This window comes from Chiloscyllium plagiosum, unplaced genomic scaffold (assembly GCF_037043375.1).
Source record: "Chiloscyllium plagiosum isolate Xiang-an unplaced genomic scaffold, Cpla_swu_hap1 HiC_scaffold_28, whole genome shotgun sequence".
NCBI lineage: Eukaryota > Metazoa > Chordata > Chondrichthyes > Orectolobiformes > Hemiscylliidae > Chiloscyllium > Chiloscyllium plagiosum.
In genome coordinates this window covers 21,659,586-21,674,335 of record NW_028270166.1, presented here as the reverse complement: position 1 = coordinate 21,674,335, position 14,750 = coordinate 21,659,586, and the positions used below count along the sequence as shown (strand labels likewise).

At 36.4% G+C, this 14,750-nt stretch overlaps 1 protein-coding gene across 4 annotated transcripts in view; it reads right to left on the bottom strand.

Moving 5' to 3' along the window:
- Positions 1 to 4,522: 4,522 nt before the first annotated feature.
- The window catches only part of scamp4 (secretory carrier membrane protein 4), a 44,413-nt gene continuing 34,185 nt past the window's right edge, over positions 4,523 to 14,750 (bottom strand). For all 4 annotated transcript variants that reach the window (XM_043721209.2, XM_043721208.2, XM_043721211.2 and 1 more), the window contains 2 exons: positions 13,786 to 13,903; positions 4,523 to 11,359 (listed from right to left, as the gene is read on the bottom strand). In XM_043721209.2, coding sequence (XP_043577144.2) covers positions 11,183 to 11,359; positions 13,786 to 13,903 — 295 coding nt within the window. In that variant the 3' untranslated portion in view covers positions 4,523 to 11,182. The remainder of the gene's footprint in view (positions 11,360 to 13,785; positions 13,904 to 14,750) is intronic.

Below are 14,750 nucleotides of genomic sequence, written 5' to 3'. Positions count from 1 at the left end.
TTTATTTTTATTCTCCAGCTTTCAACTGCTGGTCTAGTGGCGCTAGCCCACGTTGCTCTCCCACAAGCAGTCCCACAGCCATGTTTGAAAGAGGCAGCAGCCTTAGGAGGTCATCAACAATGCGGCTACAGCGTGAGAGAATATGCAACATGGTGACTTTAATGCTGGTTATATCTAAGAAGATGCAGCAATGAGTTTTAAAAATATGTTTGGCTATATTATGACACATCTGGAGTAGGTGGGAATTGTAGATAACAACAACAGTCTGTATTCAGTAGGTAGAGGCAGTTTTAAGTCCCAAGTACTGAATGGATCAGGTTGTAAACAAATGCGAATTACTTATTTTGAAGATGACTTTTCATAATAGTAGTGACGGCGCACGGTGGGGGGGGGGGGGGGGGGGGCGGGAAAGAGGTGAGGCTGCAGAATGATTTGGACCGGTTAGGAGAGTGGGCGAAGAAGTCGCAGATGGAATAACCTGGGTACGTGTAAGGTCACGCACTTTAGTAGGAATGGATGAATGGACTATTTTCTAAAGGGGGAGAAAATTCATAAGTGCAAAGAGACTTGGGAGTTCTAGTTCAGGATTCTCAAGGTCAACAGGTTGAGTTAGTAGTTCGGAAGGCAAATGCAATGATGGCATTTATTTTGAGAGGACTTGGAACATAAAAGCAGGGATGTACTTCTGAGACTCCAGTCAGACTACATTTGCAGTACTGTGTGCAGTTTTGGGCCCCATACCTCAGGACGGATATACTGGCCCTGGAGTAGGTTCAGAGGAAGTTCACAACAATGGTCTCATGAATGAAAAACTCAACATGGGCATTTTAAGATTCTGGGTTTATACTCCATGGAGTTTAGAAGGATAAGGGGGTTGATCTAATTAAAACACACAGAATACTGAATGGCCTGCACAAGGCAGATGTCTCTATTGGTAGGAGAGACTAGGCCCAGGCGCATAGCCTTAGGGAAAAGGGAATACCTTTTAGAACGGAGAGAAGGAGAAACTTCTTCAGCCAGAATGGTGAATCTATGGAATTCATTGCCACAGAAGATTGTGGAGGCAAGGTCATCGAGTATATTTGAAGACTAAGATAGATAGGTTCTCATTTCAAGGGGTGAAAATGTGTTGCTGGAAAAGCACAGCCGGTCAGGCAGCATCCAAGGAGCAGGAGAATGCTGCTCTTCAGAAATGAGGAAAGTCTAGCAGGCTAAGATAAAACATAGGGAGGAGGGACTTGGGGGAGGGGCATTGGAAATGCGATAGGTGGAAGGAGGTTAAGGTGAGGGTGATAGGCTGGAGTGAGGGTGGGAGCAGAGAGGTCAGGAAGAAGATTGCAGGTTAGGAAGGTGGTGGGCTGAGTTCGAGGGTTGGGACTGAGTTTCCCCTCCCTCCACCTTGTCTCAGTCCCAACCCTCAAACTCAGCACCACCTTCCTAACCTGCAATCTTCTTCCGGACCTCTCCGCCCCAACCCCCACTCCGGCCCATCACCCTCACCTTAACCTCCTTCCACCTATCGCATTTCCAACGCCCCTCCTCTCTACCTTTTATCTTAGCCTGCTAGACACACTTTCCTCATTCCTGAAGAAGGGCTCATGCCCGAAATGTCGATTCTCCTGCTCCTTGGATGCTGCCTGACCTGCTGCGCTTTTCCAGCAACACATTTTCAGTTCTGATCTCCAGCATCTGCAGTCCTCACTTTCTCCTCTCATTTCAAGGGGATCAAGGGTTACAGGGAGAAGGTGGGAGAATGGGGTTGAGAAACTTATCAGCCATGATAGAAGGGCCTAATTTCAGCTCCTATGTCATATGGTCTTATATGTTTAAGTCATAGAGTCAGATGTACAGCATGGAAACAGACCCTTCAGTCCAACCTGTCCATGCCGACCAGATATCCCAACCCAATCTAGTCCCACCTGCCAGCACTTGGCCCCATATCCCAAACCCTTCCTATTCATATACCCATCCAAATGCCTCTTAAATGTTGCAATTGTACCAGCCTCTACCACATCCTCTGGCAGCTCATTCCATACCTGTACCACCTCTGTGTGAAAAAGTTGCCCCTTAGGTCTCTTTTATATCTTTCACCCTAAACCTATGCCCTCTAGTTCTGGATTCCCCCACCCCAGGGAAAATACTTTGTCTATTTATCCTATCCATGCCCCTCATAATTTTGTAAACCTCTATAAGGTCACCCCTCAGCCTCCGGCACTGCAGAGAAAACAGCCCAAGCCTGTTCAGCCTTTCCCTGTAGCTCAAATCCTCCAACCCTGGCAACATCCTTGTAAATCTTTTCTGAACCCTTTCAAGTTTCACAACATCTTTCTGATAGGAAGACCAGAATTGCACGCAATATTCCAACAGTGGCCTAATCAATGTCCTGTACAGCCACAACATGACCACCAACTCCTGTACTCAATACTCTGACCAATAAAGAGGAAAGCATACCAAACGCTTTCTTCATTATCCTATCTACCTGCGACCCCACTTTCAAGGTGCAACGAACCTGCACTCCAAGGTCTCTTTGTTCAGCAACACTCCCTAGAACCTTACCATTAAGTGTATAAATCCTGCTAAGATTTGCTTTCCCAAAATGCAGCACCTCGCATTTATCTGAATTAAATTCCATCTGCCACTTCTCAGCCCATTGGCCCATCTGGTCAAGACCATGTTGTAATCTGAGGGAACCCTCTTCGCTGTTGACTATACCTCCAATTTTGGTGTCATTTGCAAACTTTGTAACTGTACCTCTTATGTTCGCATCCAAATCATTTATGTAAATGACAAAAAGTAGAGGGCCCAGCACTGATCCTCGTGGCACTCCACTGGTCACAGGCCTCCAGTGTGAAAAACAACCCTCCACCACCCTCTCATTAATATCTCCACCATTCCTTTACTAATAGAGTCATGAACCACATTTCTTGAAGTCGTGATTAATGCTAATTAAGTTTCACCACAAGGTAATAAGAAATAGGAGCAGAATTTAGCTCATCAAGTCTGCTCTGCTATCCAATTATGACTGTTCCTTCACCCCATTCTCCACATAACCTCTGATTCCCGTGTTAACCAAGAATCTGTTGATCCCAGTCTTAAAATCTCAAATTACTTGGTCTGTCGCCTGCTGTGGCAATTTTCCAGATTCACCATCCTCTGGCTAAACAAATTCCTCATTTCAGTTCGAAAGGGTTGCCCCTTCACGCCCTCAGGTCCTAGTCTCTCCTACAAGTAGGAGCAACATCTCCATGTTCTCCCTATCCAGGACTTCCCATATTCTGAAAGTTTTAATCAGATTTCCCACCTCACCCTTCATCCCAGACTAAAAGTTCCTCAACCACTTGTCATTTGACAAGCCCCTCATTCCTGGAATCATTGTTGTGAATCTCATGTGGACCTCATCCAACATTCTTCCTTCAGGGCCTAAAACTGCTCTCAATATTCCAAGTCCAGTCTGATCAGAGTCTTCGACAGGCTCAGCATTAAATCCTTGCTCTTGTCTTCTAACCCTCTTGAAATGAATCCTAATATTGTATTTGCCTTCCTAATTATTAACTAAAACCTGACTTTTAACCTTTCGAATTCTAGTTCAGGGTTCTCTTAACTCCTTTTGTACTTCAGATTTCAAAACCTTTCCCATTTAGAAAATTGTCTCTGCTTCTATTCCTACCGAAGTACATAGCTTCATACATTCCTATATTGTATGTTATTTGCCATTTCTTTGCCCACTCTCCGAGCCTATCCAAGTCCTTCTACAGCCTACCCACTTTCACAACACTATCTGTCTCTCCATATTGGTGTCATTTTAGCATAATGCCCTCAGTTCCATTGTTCAGACTGATAATGTATAACACGAATAGTTATGATCCTAAAACTAATCATGATTGAATGCTGGTTACTATTAACAAATATTTAAAAACAAACAAAATTCAGTGGGAAAAAAAGACACTACCATTCAGTTGGGAGAGTGGATTGTAGACAGCCACAGCAGGAGTACATACACATGACAAAAAAGCTGATAAGGAAGAGGGGAGGCTTTCAAAGGTGGGGTACAAAAGTCCAAAGTTACATGCACAAGCTTTGATAAAACTCTTGGTCATGTATACTACATTCTGCTTTAGCTCAATATCAATTTTGTTTTTGTCTGATTGTATGTCCATGAAGCACTGTAATACAGTTGTTTCTGTACAGAGCTCAAGGTTGTGGAGGGCGGACAGCACTGGAATAGTGGAGTATCAGAGTAGCAAAAGCATAAATGAGGGTCCAATAGCAAATAAGTTGAAAGTGGTGAAGGAATGGGCAATGATACAAAAAGACAATCTTTGTAATAAAGAGAATAAGGGATCAGAAGCTCTGCTCAAGGTCAAATGGGATGCAGAGAATTGGATGCAGCAGCTGATAGATATCATATGACACCTGCAACCAGAACAAGTTGTTTTAGCAGCTTTCCTTAAACTTCTAGCTGGCTCAATTTACCTTGGTGTTATCACAAGCAGAGATTAAAATTATACACTAAATACAGTAGTTCATATAGATTAACATAGGCAATTTATTAGCAATTATAGCTTACAATTTTACAATATGCATTATTCTGACCACAAAATACTGTCAGTTTTGCCTATAATTAGTGTTTTGTTTTTAAATAAACAATAGATTTTCCCTTAAATAGTCAAAACTACCCTTTACACTTAACATTTCATGCATAACAAATAAAACCTTGAAACAGGTAAGGTCCATAACAGGAAGTTATGTTCAAATGAGTAAAGCTGTCAGTTATAGGAAAATAGAATATCTCTTTGGAACTTGTAACAATCGCTTGTCAGCTCAATTATCAGATGTTCATGGTTTTCCTTCAATAAAATATTTAAAAGGCCACATTGGTACTGACCATCAACTATGTGATGCATAATGTTAGGAATCAATTCTTTAGTATACAGCGGCACAAAACACAAAGCAATTTTGTAGTAAAACATTTTTGTTGAACTACTTTGCAAATAATCCACTGGCTCTGAAAGACTGATCAAAATTATCTGTAAATTTAGCTCATGACTTTGCTGTACCACACTGTTTCAATTTCCCCACAAATTAAGACAAGGAGGCAACTACCTTTTCCAACGTCAAGCTCCCGGTGCTTATGCCTGAGGCTAGGTTCCTTTTACAACTATTTAGCTAGAGATCGCTGTGTCATGGTGAATTTTCATTGTTCCTGTTTAATCTATTACTTGATTCTAAGTGTGAAATATTTAAAAGGAACCCAATAATGAAGTGTATCAAATATAAAATTTGAACAATATTTCAATTGCTATATCCAAAGATAAATCCTCTCCATAGTTTTATATTTAACTGTGATAATCAGGGGTTAATCAATAGTTACTGTAGCAATTGTCTACTTAAGATAGCAAAAGAGAATGAATCTGAATTCAAATGTCTTTACATTTTGTTTTGCACAAAATATTTATTAAAAGTTGCAAATACAGAAGCAGGTTTAAACATATGTGGCCTTAAAGGGGACTGATCAATTAAATATTTTGAAATGATGAATACTCTTATGGGATTATTAATAAACCTTCAAAAAGCCAATGCAACATTTTATTTAAATTTATTTTTCATGCTTTGTAGATTTAACAAAGTCCCTTTCTAAATATCCAATTTCGAACATGTAGACTAAATTATGCAATTATTTGGCATGAAAGTTAAACACTGGAGGAAGGTCGCATTTATTAGAATTAGGGTTTTAAAAATTGTGAATTAAAGCCAGTATTTGCTTTAAAAAGTAATTTGATTTTAAATCTTTAAAAGTATTTATTTAAAACAAACTCAGACAAGTGAATAAAAGTATAAATCAAAGAATGACTAGATTAGTTGAGAATGAAAAAGCACTTATGTTTCATTTACATATTAACTTCAAATAAACCTGCATTTTATACACAAGTGATTACGTTGTGAAAACTTGTGCTTTTTCAGCACCACACTGAGTTATTCTCATCAAACTGGGAATCCTATTGTTTGGCTTGCCAAAATATATTAATAGGATTTTTAGGAATTACAAAGAAGTTCTGAAAGTGTCCTGGCTTACATGATTCAGAAGGGTGTAAAGCAGCACCATGGTCATAATACACTAGTTGAAGAGTGCTGTACAAAGACCAGGGAGTAATGAACTAAAAGCTAAAGTTACCCCTAAGCACACTTCCATTTGGTTGAAAAATGTGTATTCACAGCTATGGATGTGCATTAAAAAATAGCTCTATATGTAAATAATAAACACATACCTACGGGTATTTCCAAAGCAACACTGGATATGAAACAAGACATCTTTGCATAACAAGTCTCTATAGAAAAGTCACTCAGCTCTTTTTCCTCCAGTGCTTAGATATTGTACACATTACATTGAACAGTTAATATCTCATAATTCAGTTCTAATTTTAAGTAATTTGCAAACGATAGTGGACTTTTTAATAAATCACTTTTTAAAAAATATGTTGAAATTTTTTGGCACAACAAACAGTAGTGAATTTCAGATCACAAAATATGTCCCTGTGCATAGAAAAATACTTTCAGATTAAAATACTTCAGGTATAAAGGAAAAAGACCAAAAAAGAAATGTATGTTTAAACAATTGAAAACAATGTTTGGACTTCAAATGCTACATCAAAAAAAATCCGTTATTGACTTAAATCTTAAGTTTGAAGGTATTATTGAAATTAAAGATAAATAACTTGCAGAATACATCAACCAAAAGCATCTGCTTAATGCATATCACACTACACTTTATTATGAATATTGAGCATCAATAGCCTATTTTGCTCCAACCAAAACAAAAGCGAGTTAAACTGTAAAGGTTCAAGTGCTAGGTCTCATTAACTAAGCAAATACTGCTGATTCAATATTAGCATACCAAAGTTTTTATTTTACATTTAAGTAGTACTGTGATGCTGCTAATAGAAATAAGTAATCAGTAAAAAAATTGAGTTCACTGCTCTTCCTCTCATCTGCTCATACTTGATGACCTACTTCAAATCAATTACAATTTCCAAAATTAAGTCATGGCTATTCGATACACTCCCAATTCAGTTACATAGGTTAGCTTTTGGTTTTTTTTAAAAAACCCATTGCATGAGAATTAGGCTGGGTAAATTTGCACCTGGATACATATGTTTTATTCCAAATTAGAGGTTTGTAAACAACTGTTCGTTTGTGTAAATTACATGATGCAAAAAGTTAAGTTTTGTTTCAGTATTCATATATTTTTTAATAATGCAAATTTTGAAAAGAATGTGCATGTTGCTTGCAGCATCAATAAAATAAGTTTTTATGATGCCTCAACAAACTAAAAAGGGATGCTTTGCACAGCTTAAAGACATTAAACTTTATTAAACTGGACATTGAACTGATTTAGTCCACAATCCAGAATGTTGAGATATGACTGCAAACATGTTGATGACCTTCAATTTTCCTTGGTTCCTGTATTTTAAGATTTCAACCAAACAGCCTTGACAAAGTAGGATTTGAATGATAAATCTTCTCCATGAAAAAAAAACACGCGGCCTGCAGCTTTTTCGCCTACTACTCAGCATCACTGCAGAGAAGATTTTACATAAAATGTCCTTGTCTGCTCACCAACTGACTTTAGCATGTAATTTTCAAAGGCTAAAACATACAATATAAATTCAGGTGCTAATAATTATACAACCAATTCCAATTTTAACCTATAGGCTTATCTGGGAATTAGCAAAATACATTTCTCTTTTTATTCTCAATTAATGTAGTTTCTATGAAATTTATGAATAAAGCTCATGCAAGAACATAAATATTGAAAGCAAGCCTGTGATATTATACACTTATAGTAACTAATATTTAAACTGAATATTTTTGATTATCCACAGGTCCATGTTCCGTCCACTGAATTTTCAGATGCATCCTTAATGAATAAATTGTAGATATTTGTCATTGTCATACCTGCATTTCAACTAAAATTCTGCAAATAACCAACTGTTTAAGACCATTAATAAAGTTCATAAGTGCATAAGTCTCTATAGTAATTTATTAAAGCATCCAAAAAGTCACATTTGTTTGTGTTGACCAAATATATATTTAAACCCAATCCTTGAACAATGGAATGGAAGTTATTCAGCATATATTTTAAAATATTCCTCTTCTAAACTTTCTCCCTTCAAAAAGAAATAAAATTGTAAACAAATATTGACGCAAATGTTTATGTAATGTTCAAAATAATTTGAAATTAGAATCTCAGTGATCCAATACTAATTACAAAGAAGTTGCAATTTTATAGGAAGGATTTCACTATCAAAAATTCCAAATGTTCAAGGCAAAACTAATTTCTTCTTGGACCACAATATCCCTGGTGTTGAAAACTTCTCAAACTACAACATATTTCTAATTAGAAACACTGTTGTAAAGGCACACATCTTACTCTGGCATCTGCAGCACAATAACATGAGAGGTAAGTACACTTCTAAAAAGGCTTACAACAGACTTAAAGAAAGTTAATTTTTTTTGGTCCTTTAATTGTTTTCTAATTTCTAATTGCAAAGCAAGCAAATAGGAAACAGATCTTGAAAGATATGCAAAAGAAGCAGCTTTGAAATGGTAGCTGCCATGATGTTGTTCTTTTAGCTCCCATTTACTATTATATAACTACGTTCAGTGCGATTAAGTAAATTAATTGGTAAATAAGACCTTACTGCATGATGTCAACAGCAGGCATGATTTTCAAGTGAAACAGCACTGGTGTCAATGCCACAGAACTACTGATACTTTTGCTATCCAGTTTCACATAATGCCCACTTACATACCCTTAAGACAACTGATTATACAAAGATAATACGTTTCCCTCAAAGTAAACTCAACTGAATTAATCAACCAAAAGAGTACAAACAAGTTTCAGAAACTCTTTTAGTTAATTTTGAAAATATAAGTATTAAACTATCTTTAACATTTTCTAATAAATAGTAAACATTTTAAAGATTAAGATATTTCACAATTGAATGAGAAAACTTGGATTTGTTTCCGATTTATGAAGTTATATGGTCCACACAAAGTTTAACTGACTTCATGACAGTTCATGAGTAAAAGTCAAATCTCAAATCACATTACCAAGTCAGCATTGCTAAGTTGAATAATATCCTGGAATATTTTTGCTTTTGAGGCCAAGAAAAGTTGCCTACATAGAACTAAGGTCAAGCATTACATAAAACAGTTTGTATTGGGCTTAGGTGTTGACTGATGGATATAAGCTTTCAACTTCAGTTCAGGATTATGGGATACATTTTCACATTGAGCAATATCAAGATCAAATAATGTAAATATTTCACGTTTTTCAGATGTCTACAGTTTTATATTGGTTAATCACCTATATCACTTGTCATTTAGTATGTTTGCTGTTTGTGGTGAGTTTTCCAAACACAGGCAAAAACTATTTGTTTCAAATTCTAGTTAATGCACTAACAGCTTTTCAGCATTTCAGGTATTATTCATTAAATCATATTTTAAGGCCAAAGTATTCATAGTGTAACTATCACATTAAGTTTTTTTTAAAAAATTGCTAAGTAAACTTCACGGGTATAATGGATTGTTAAACAGCATGTTGTTTTAAACCTTATGCAAACAGTAACACCAATGACTTGTACCTAAATAATGGCTCCATAATTGATTTGATTCAATATTGAAGGAACCACTGTTTGTAATAGTTTCTCTCTCGCCCTGCTACCCACACTTCGTATCATAATTTTCAAATAATTATTATTATTGTTAATATCCACAAATAACTTTCCAAAAATAGTTTTGATTTATGAGAAGTTGAGTAGTAACTAAATGTTACTTACCATTAACAACACCTCCCCCCATGTTAAACTAGTATTTGCAATTATGTTCATTACAGATAATTAAGTTCATCCATAAGTCATCTTATAAATGGTTCAAATTCTTGGCTAACTGCATGTTGCCTCCCACAGCACCTGTCCTGAGCAAAAGCACATTCAAACTATTTTTGTTTAACAAATATATACATGTATAATTGTGTACTTGTATTAAAACAATGACGGTAATGTTTTTGGAACTTGCACATATTAAAATAAATGAGCAGGGACTTTACTAATTGGCAAGGTAATCTGTAAATGAAGTTCCATTATAGAAAAAAAACATCAGATGCTAGAAGTGATTCAATAGAAGTTGCAAAGGATTCAGAACCTAAGCTGAAAAATGTGTTGCTGGAAAAGCGCAGCAGGTCAGGCAGCAAAGGAGCAGGAGAATCGACATTTTGGGCATAAGCCCTTCTTCAGGAACCTAAGGCAGAGTGCCAAAATTACTATCAATTTGAAGTTAGTGATAACAATTTTGGCATCTCTTTTTGAGGGCAAATAGCAAAACAGATGATTTGTGGTCCATAAACAATCTCTTTTAAAAAAAAAATTGAAGAAATTAACTGTGATCAAAAACAAAACTTTAATACCTTCAGTTGATTTCTGGGAAATGACATCAACATATATACAATCGCAAAATACTGCATTGCTGGAAATCCAAAATATAAACAGAAAATTCTGCAAATACTCGGTTCATCAGGCAGCAGCTATGGAGAGTCTTGGTATTTCAGGTTGATGACCTTTTGTACGACAAAACAACGTCAACCTGAAATGTTAATTGTTCCTCTTCAGATATGTCCTGCCCAACACAATATTTCCAACATTTTTTGTTTTTATGACACTGAATACCTGCTGTATTTTCACTTCTCCAGCTCAACAGCTCTACAATTTGGTCAGATTTTACTGGGGAGAGTAGGCGAAGCAGTCTAACTCTAGGTCATGATAAAATTAAAAGTAGAACAATATACTTCAACTTTTAAAAGTCACAAACAAATTTTGGGAGTATTCACATCCAATCTGATGTCTTTTTGAAATCCAATTGGACAGCATATAGTCCTGATTACAAATCTCAGTCCCAGAATAAAAAATTATGTATACATAATACAAACTGGCAAAAAGGCATTTTCCAATGCCACTACTCATGATTTTGAGGCTTTTGTAGTGCAAGTTCCAATGAAAGATGCTTAAATTTTCAGTATGTAGCATAATACCAAATATTTACACTTTCTGTTAAGAAATGTTAATTTGAGATTTAATGTAAAACGGTATCACAAAAGCTATGTAAAGTACTTTTTAAGGTTCATACCCTAAGACCACTCATCACCACAGGGGTATCTTGGCACTGTGGGATATTGGGGTAGAGTATTACCAGTAACAGTTTGAAATGCTAATTGCTTTGGTGGTGGGTTCTGCCATGTGCCAGCACTCCATTCTTCTTGGGCCTTCTGAAAGCTTCCACCACCACTCCGGTAAATTCTGTGTACCTGTTATATTAAAATAATAGTAAATACAGATATATTAAATCTATTTCATAAATTTGCCCTCAGCTTTCCATATTTTACATATACAAAAAGATTTGCAAACTCTACAAGGTTTCCATCAATCATGTTTAACATGCGACCAACTGCCTCTTACATGAAGAATTCTGTTTGCTAACTGGCTTGATAGTTAGAAAACTAAGAATTACAAACTGTGAAACTTAAAATGGTTCAGAAAAGATTTACAAGGATGTTGTCAGGGTTGGTGGGTTTGAGCTATAGGGAGAGGCTGAGTACACAAGGCTATTTTCCCTGGACCGTCGGTAGATGTTGTGTTATAGAAATTTATAAAATCATGAGGGGCATACATAAATAGCCAAGGCTTTTTTCCCCAAAGGTAGCAGAGTCCAAAGCTAGAGGGCATAGGTTTAAGGTGAAATGGGAAAGATTTAAAACAGACCTAAGGGGCAACTTTTCCAACTAAAGGGTGGTGCTTGTATGGAATGAGCTGCCAGAGGAAGTGGTGGAGGCTGGTACAATTACAACATTTAATAGGCATTTGGATGGGCATATGAATAGGAAGGGTTGAGGGGGTTATGGGCCAGAAGCTGGCAAATGGGACTAGATTAATTTAGGATCGGCATGGACGAATTGGATCGAAGGGTCTGTTTCCATGCTAGATAGCTCTATGACTCTAGTTCATATTGTGAGCTTTGCAGAGGGTGGATTAAACAGAGAAAAGACAAAAGGATAGAGGCTCAAAGAAGGAAAACCAAAAGTCAGAATTAAAAGGCAGGCAGGCAGAAGCAGGGAAGGAGAAAGTGGTGAATGGTCCAATGAATTAGAATTATATTCCTAAACTTTTAAAATGATTAGTCCCAGACCATTGGGACATTAAAGTTTCCCATTAGCTGACATTAAGGGACCTAACTCAAAGATAATTGTGAAAGGTCTTCTCTTTTAAAAGAGCAAAATAGCAATTGTATTTTAGAAATCTCCTCTTTTCATGGTTGTCACACACGTGGTTGAAATTTAGAGTTTACATGAGCAAAGTACAAAAATGTTTCCAGTAGATCAGTGCCTATTCACAAAGTAATAGAATTATACCATCATAGAGCAAGGAAACAGACCCTTCAGTCCAATCAGTCCATGTTGACCATAATCCCTAATTAAACTAACCCCACTTACCTAAGCTTATTTTATTATTAATAATATTCAAAATTTATCCCAAACTCATTAATCTCAACATTCATAAATACAAATACGAACACATAATATTCTACTTGGTAGAGGCTTATTTTTGCAACTACTCTAGAGGTGGAATTGGAATCTTTCTCTTGAGATGGAACCTTCCAATTCAGCATGATCCCTGAATTTGGCATTTTTAAACTGAAAAAAAAGTTATTCAGAGCAACTGTTAAAACAAAAAGAATAACAGTGAGTTTTCTGATGAGATTAGGATTTAAGCACGTTTCCTGGCAATGAATAGTGGGCTTTACTCTGCAGAAAGCCATACTATGCCAGTCTAGGAACACAGTTCAGGATGTAAGTTAAGTGCATTAGTCAGGGGAAAAGTAAAGTAAGAGGGTAGGGGAATGGGTCTGGTGAACACTCTTCGGAGGGTCGGTGTGGACTTGTTGGGCCAAATGGCCTGTTTCCACACTGTAGAAATTCTATGATGATTCTACATGACAGTGGCAATATCCCAATTGAAACTGATAACTTCATGAAGCTATTACCAAAAAGTGTAACTTTTAAATAGAAGTGCCTACGAGCTCTATAAAACATCACTATCTCTGCCTTTTGGCCGAAAGGTCCAGGTTCAAGCCCACCTGTTAAGGAGGTATGTATTAACATGTCCAAACAGGTTGAATCAAAATACATACAATTCATCATACTGAATCAATGCTTTGCAAACCTAGAAAAAATTGTATCATAGCCTAGTGAAGGGACTATAAAACTTAACTTTGCTGTTGGAAATATAGCTGTATTCTAGATAAAGGGAAAGAAAAAAGGCAAGCAACATATTAATTAGTATCAAAGGTGGCCAAACATAAATTAAATAAATTAAGACCAGCAGATTTAGGAAATTTGTTTTGCCAGAGTTTTGGAAGTAATTTTTTGAAAGTAAGGGAACCAGAAGAGTGGAATTCAACATTCATTTTTGATGAATCCCAGTCTACCGGCACCATTATGTTCAGGTTCATGATCAGCTACTTCTTGCAAGTGATAAGCTGCAATTAATTAAAATTGATCATCGTATCTAGGAACATCCCACTGAATCCTTAGAACTGTTGCAAACTGAGAATTTTGCAGCATCATTACTCAATGAAATCCTTACAGTGCAAGGAATATCCTACTGCCACATCCAAATTCTTAATGATGAAAAGAGGTAGAAAAATGAACGTTAAAGAAGAAAAGACTAAACTTACACGGAAAATAACAAGTGCACTAAGAATCGCTACTGCAGTGAACATGATTGCAGGGAAAAGCATTACCACTCCAGCACCAACATTAACTGAGAAGAAACTTATGGCAGCTATCCATCCACTGAAATTTAAAAAAAAGAATAAACATGTTAAACACGTGGATTGTTAAAGCTGGTACTCACTGTGGACTTAAAAGCTCAGTTGCTTTTTCTACTTCTTTAAAATGTCAACATAGAAACAGAGAAAAATCAAATTTCAGGAGAGCTTTCGCTTCCTAGTAGTTAATTGAATAAATTATTTTGCATTCACATTTTCATGTCTTCAAGATTCCCAAAACATTTCACAGGCTATTAAGTACTTTTGAAACACTGCTAATGTTCTAACATTTGTAAAGACAACAACCATATTACAAACAAGGTCCCACAAACTGTAATTAAATAATCATTTTAGTTTAATGGTCCTGAAGGGGGAAAATATTGACACAGACTCTGGCACTTGACTTTCTGCTTTTAAGGTAGTACGTTTCACATCAGAGGCCATCGTGTTTTCTGCATTATATGAAAGATGCACCTCTTTGTTAAAGATTTCTCTTAATGACTCCTAGTAGATATTTTGCTGATCTGTTTACATTTGTTCATATCATTCTGCATTTTCTAAGACAGATGTATATTTGGTGATCTTTAAATATTGTCATCACTAAAATGCATCTAACAATGGCTGTTTGTAGCCTTTGACAGTAAGTGAAGACCTCACAATAGACTGAAGGTGAAAACTGTGTTAAAAGTTACTAGAAAACTTTTAACCATCAGAGCTTTTGCCAATGAAATTTTGCCATCTTGTGACAGATATAAAGTACTGCATTAACAAAACTCAACTGTGACATATTTGAATGAAGACCATACAATACCCAACAGGCTAGATAGTAAAGAGTAAAGCAAAGTATATATATTGGAAAAGATCTCTACTAC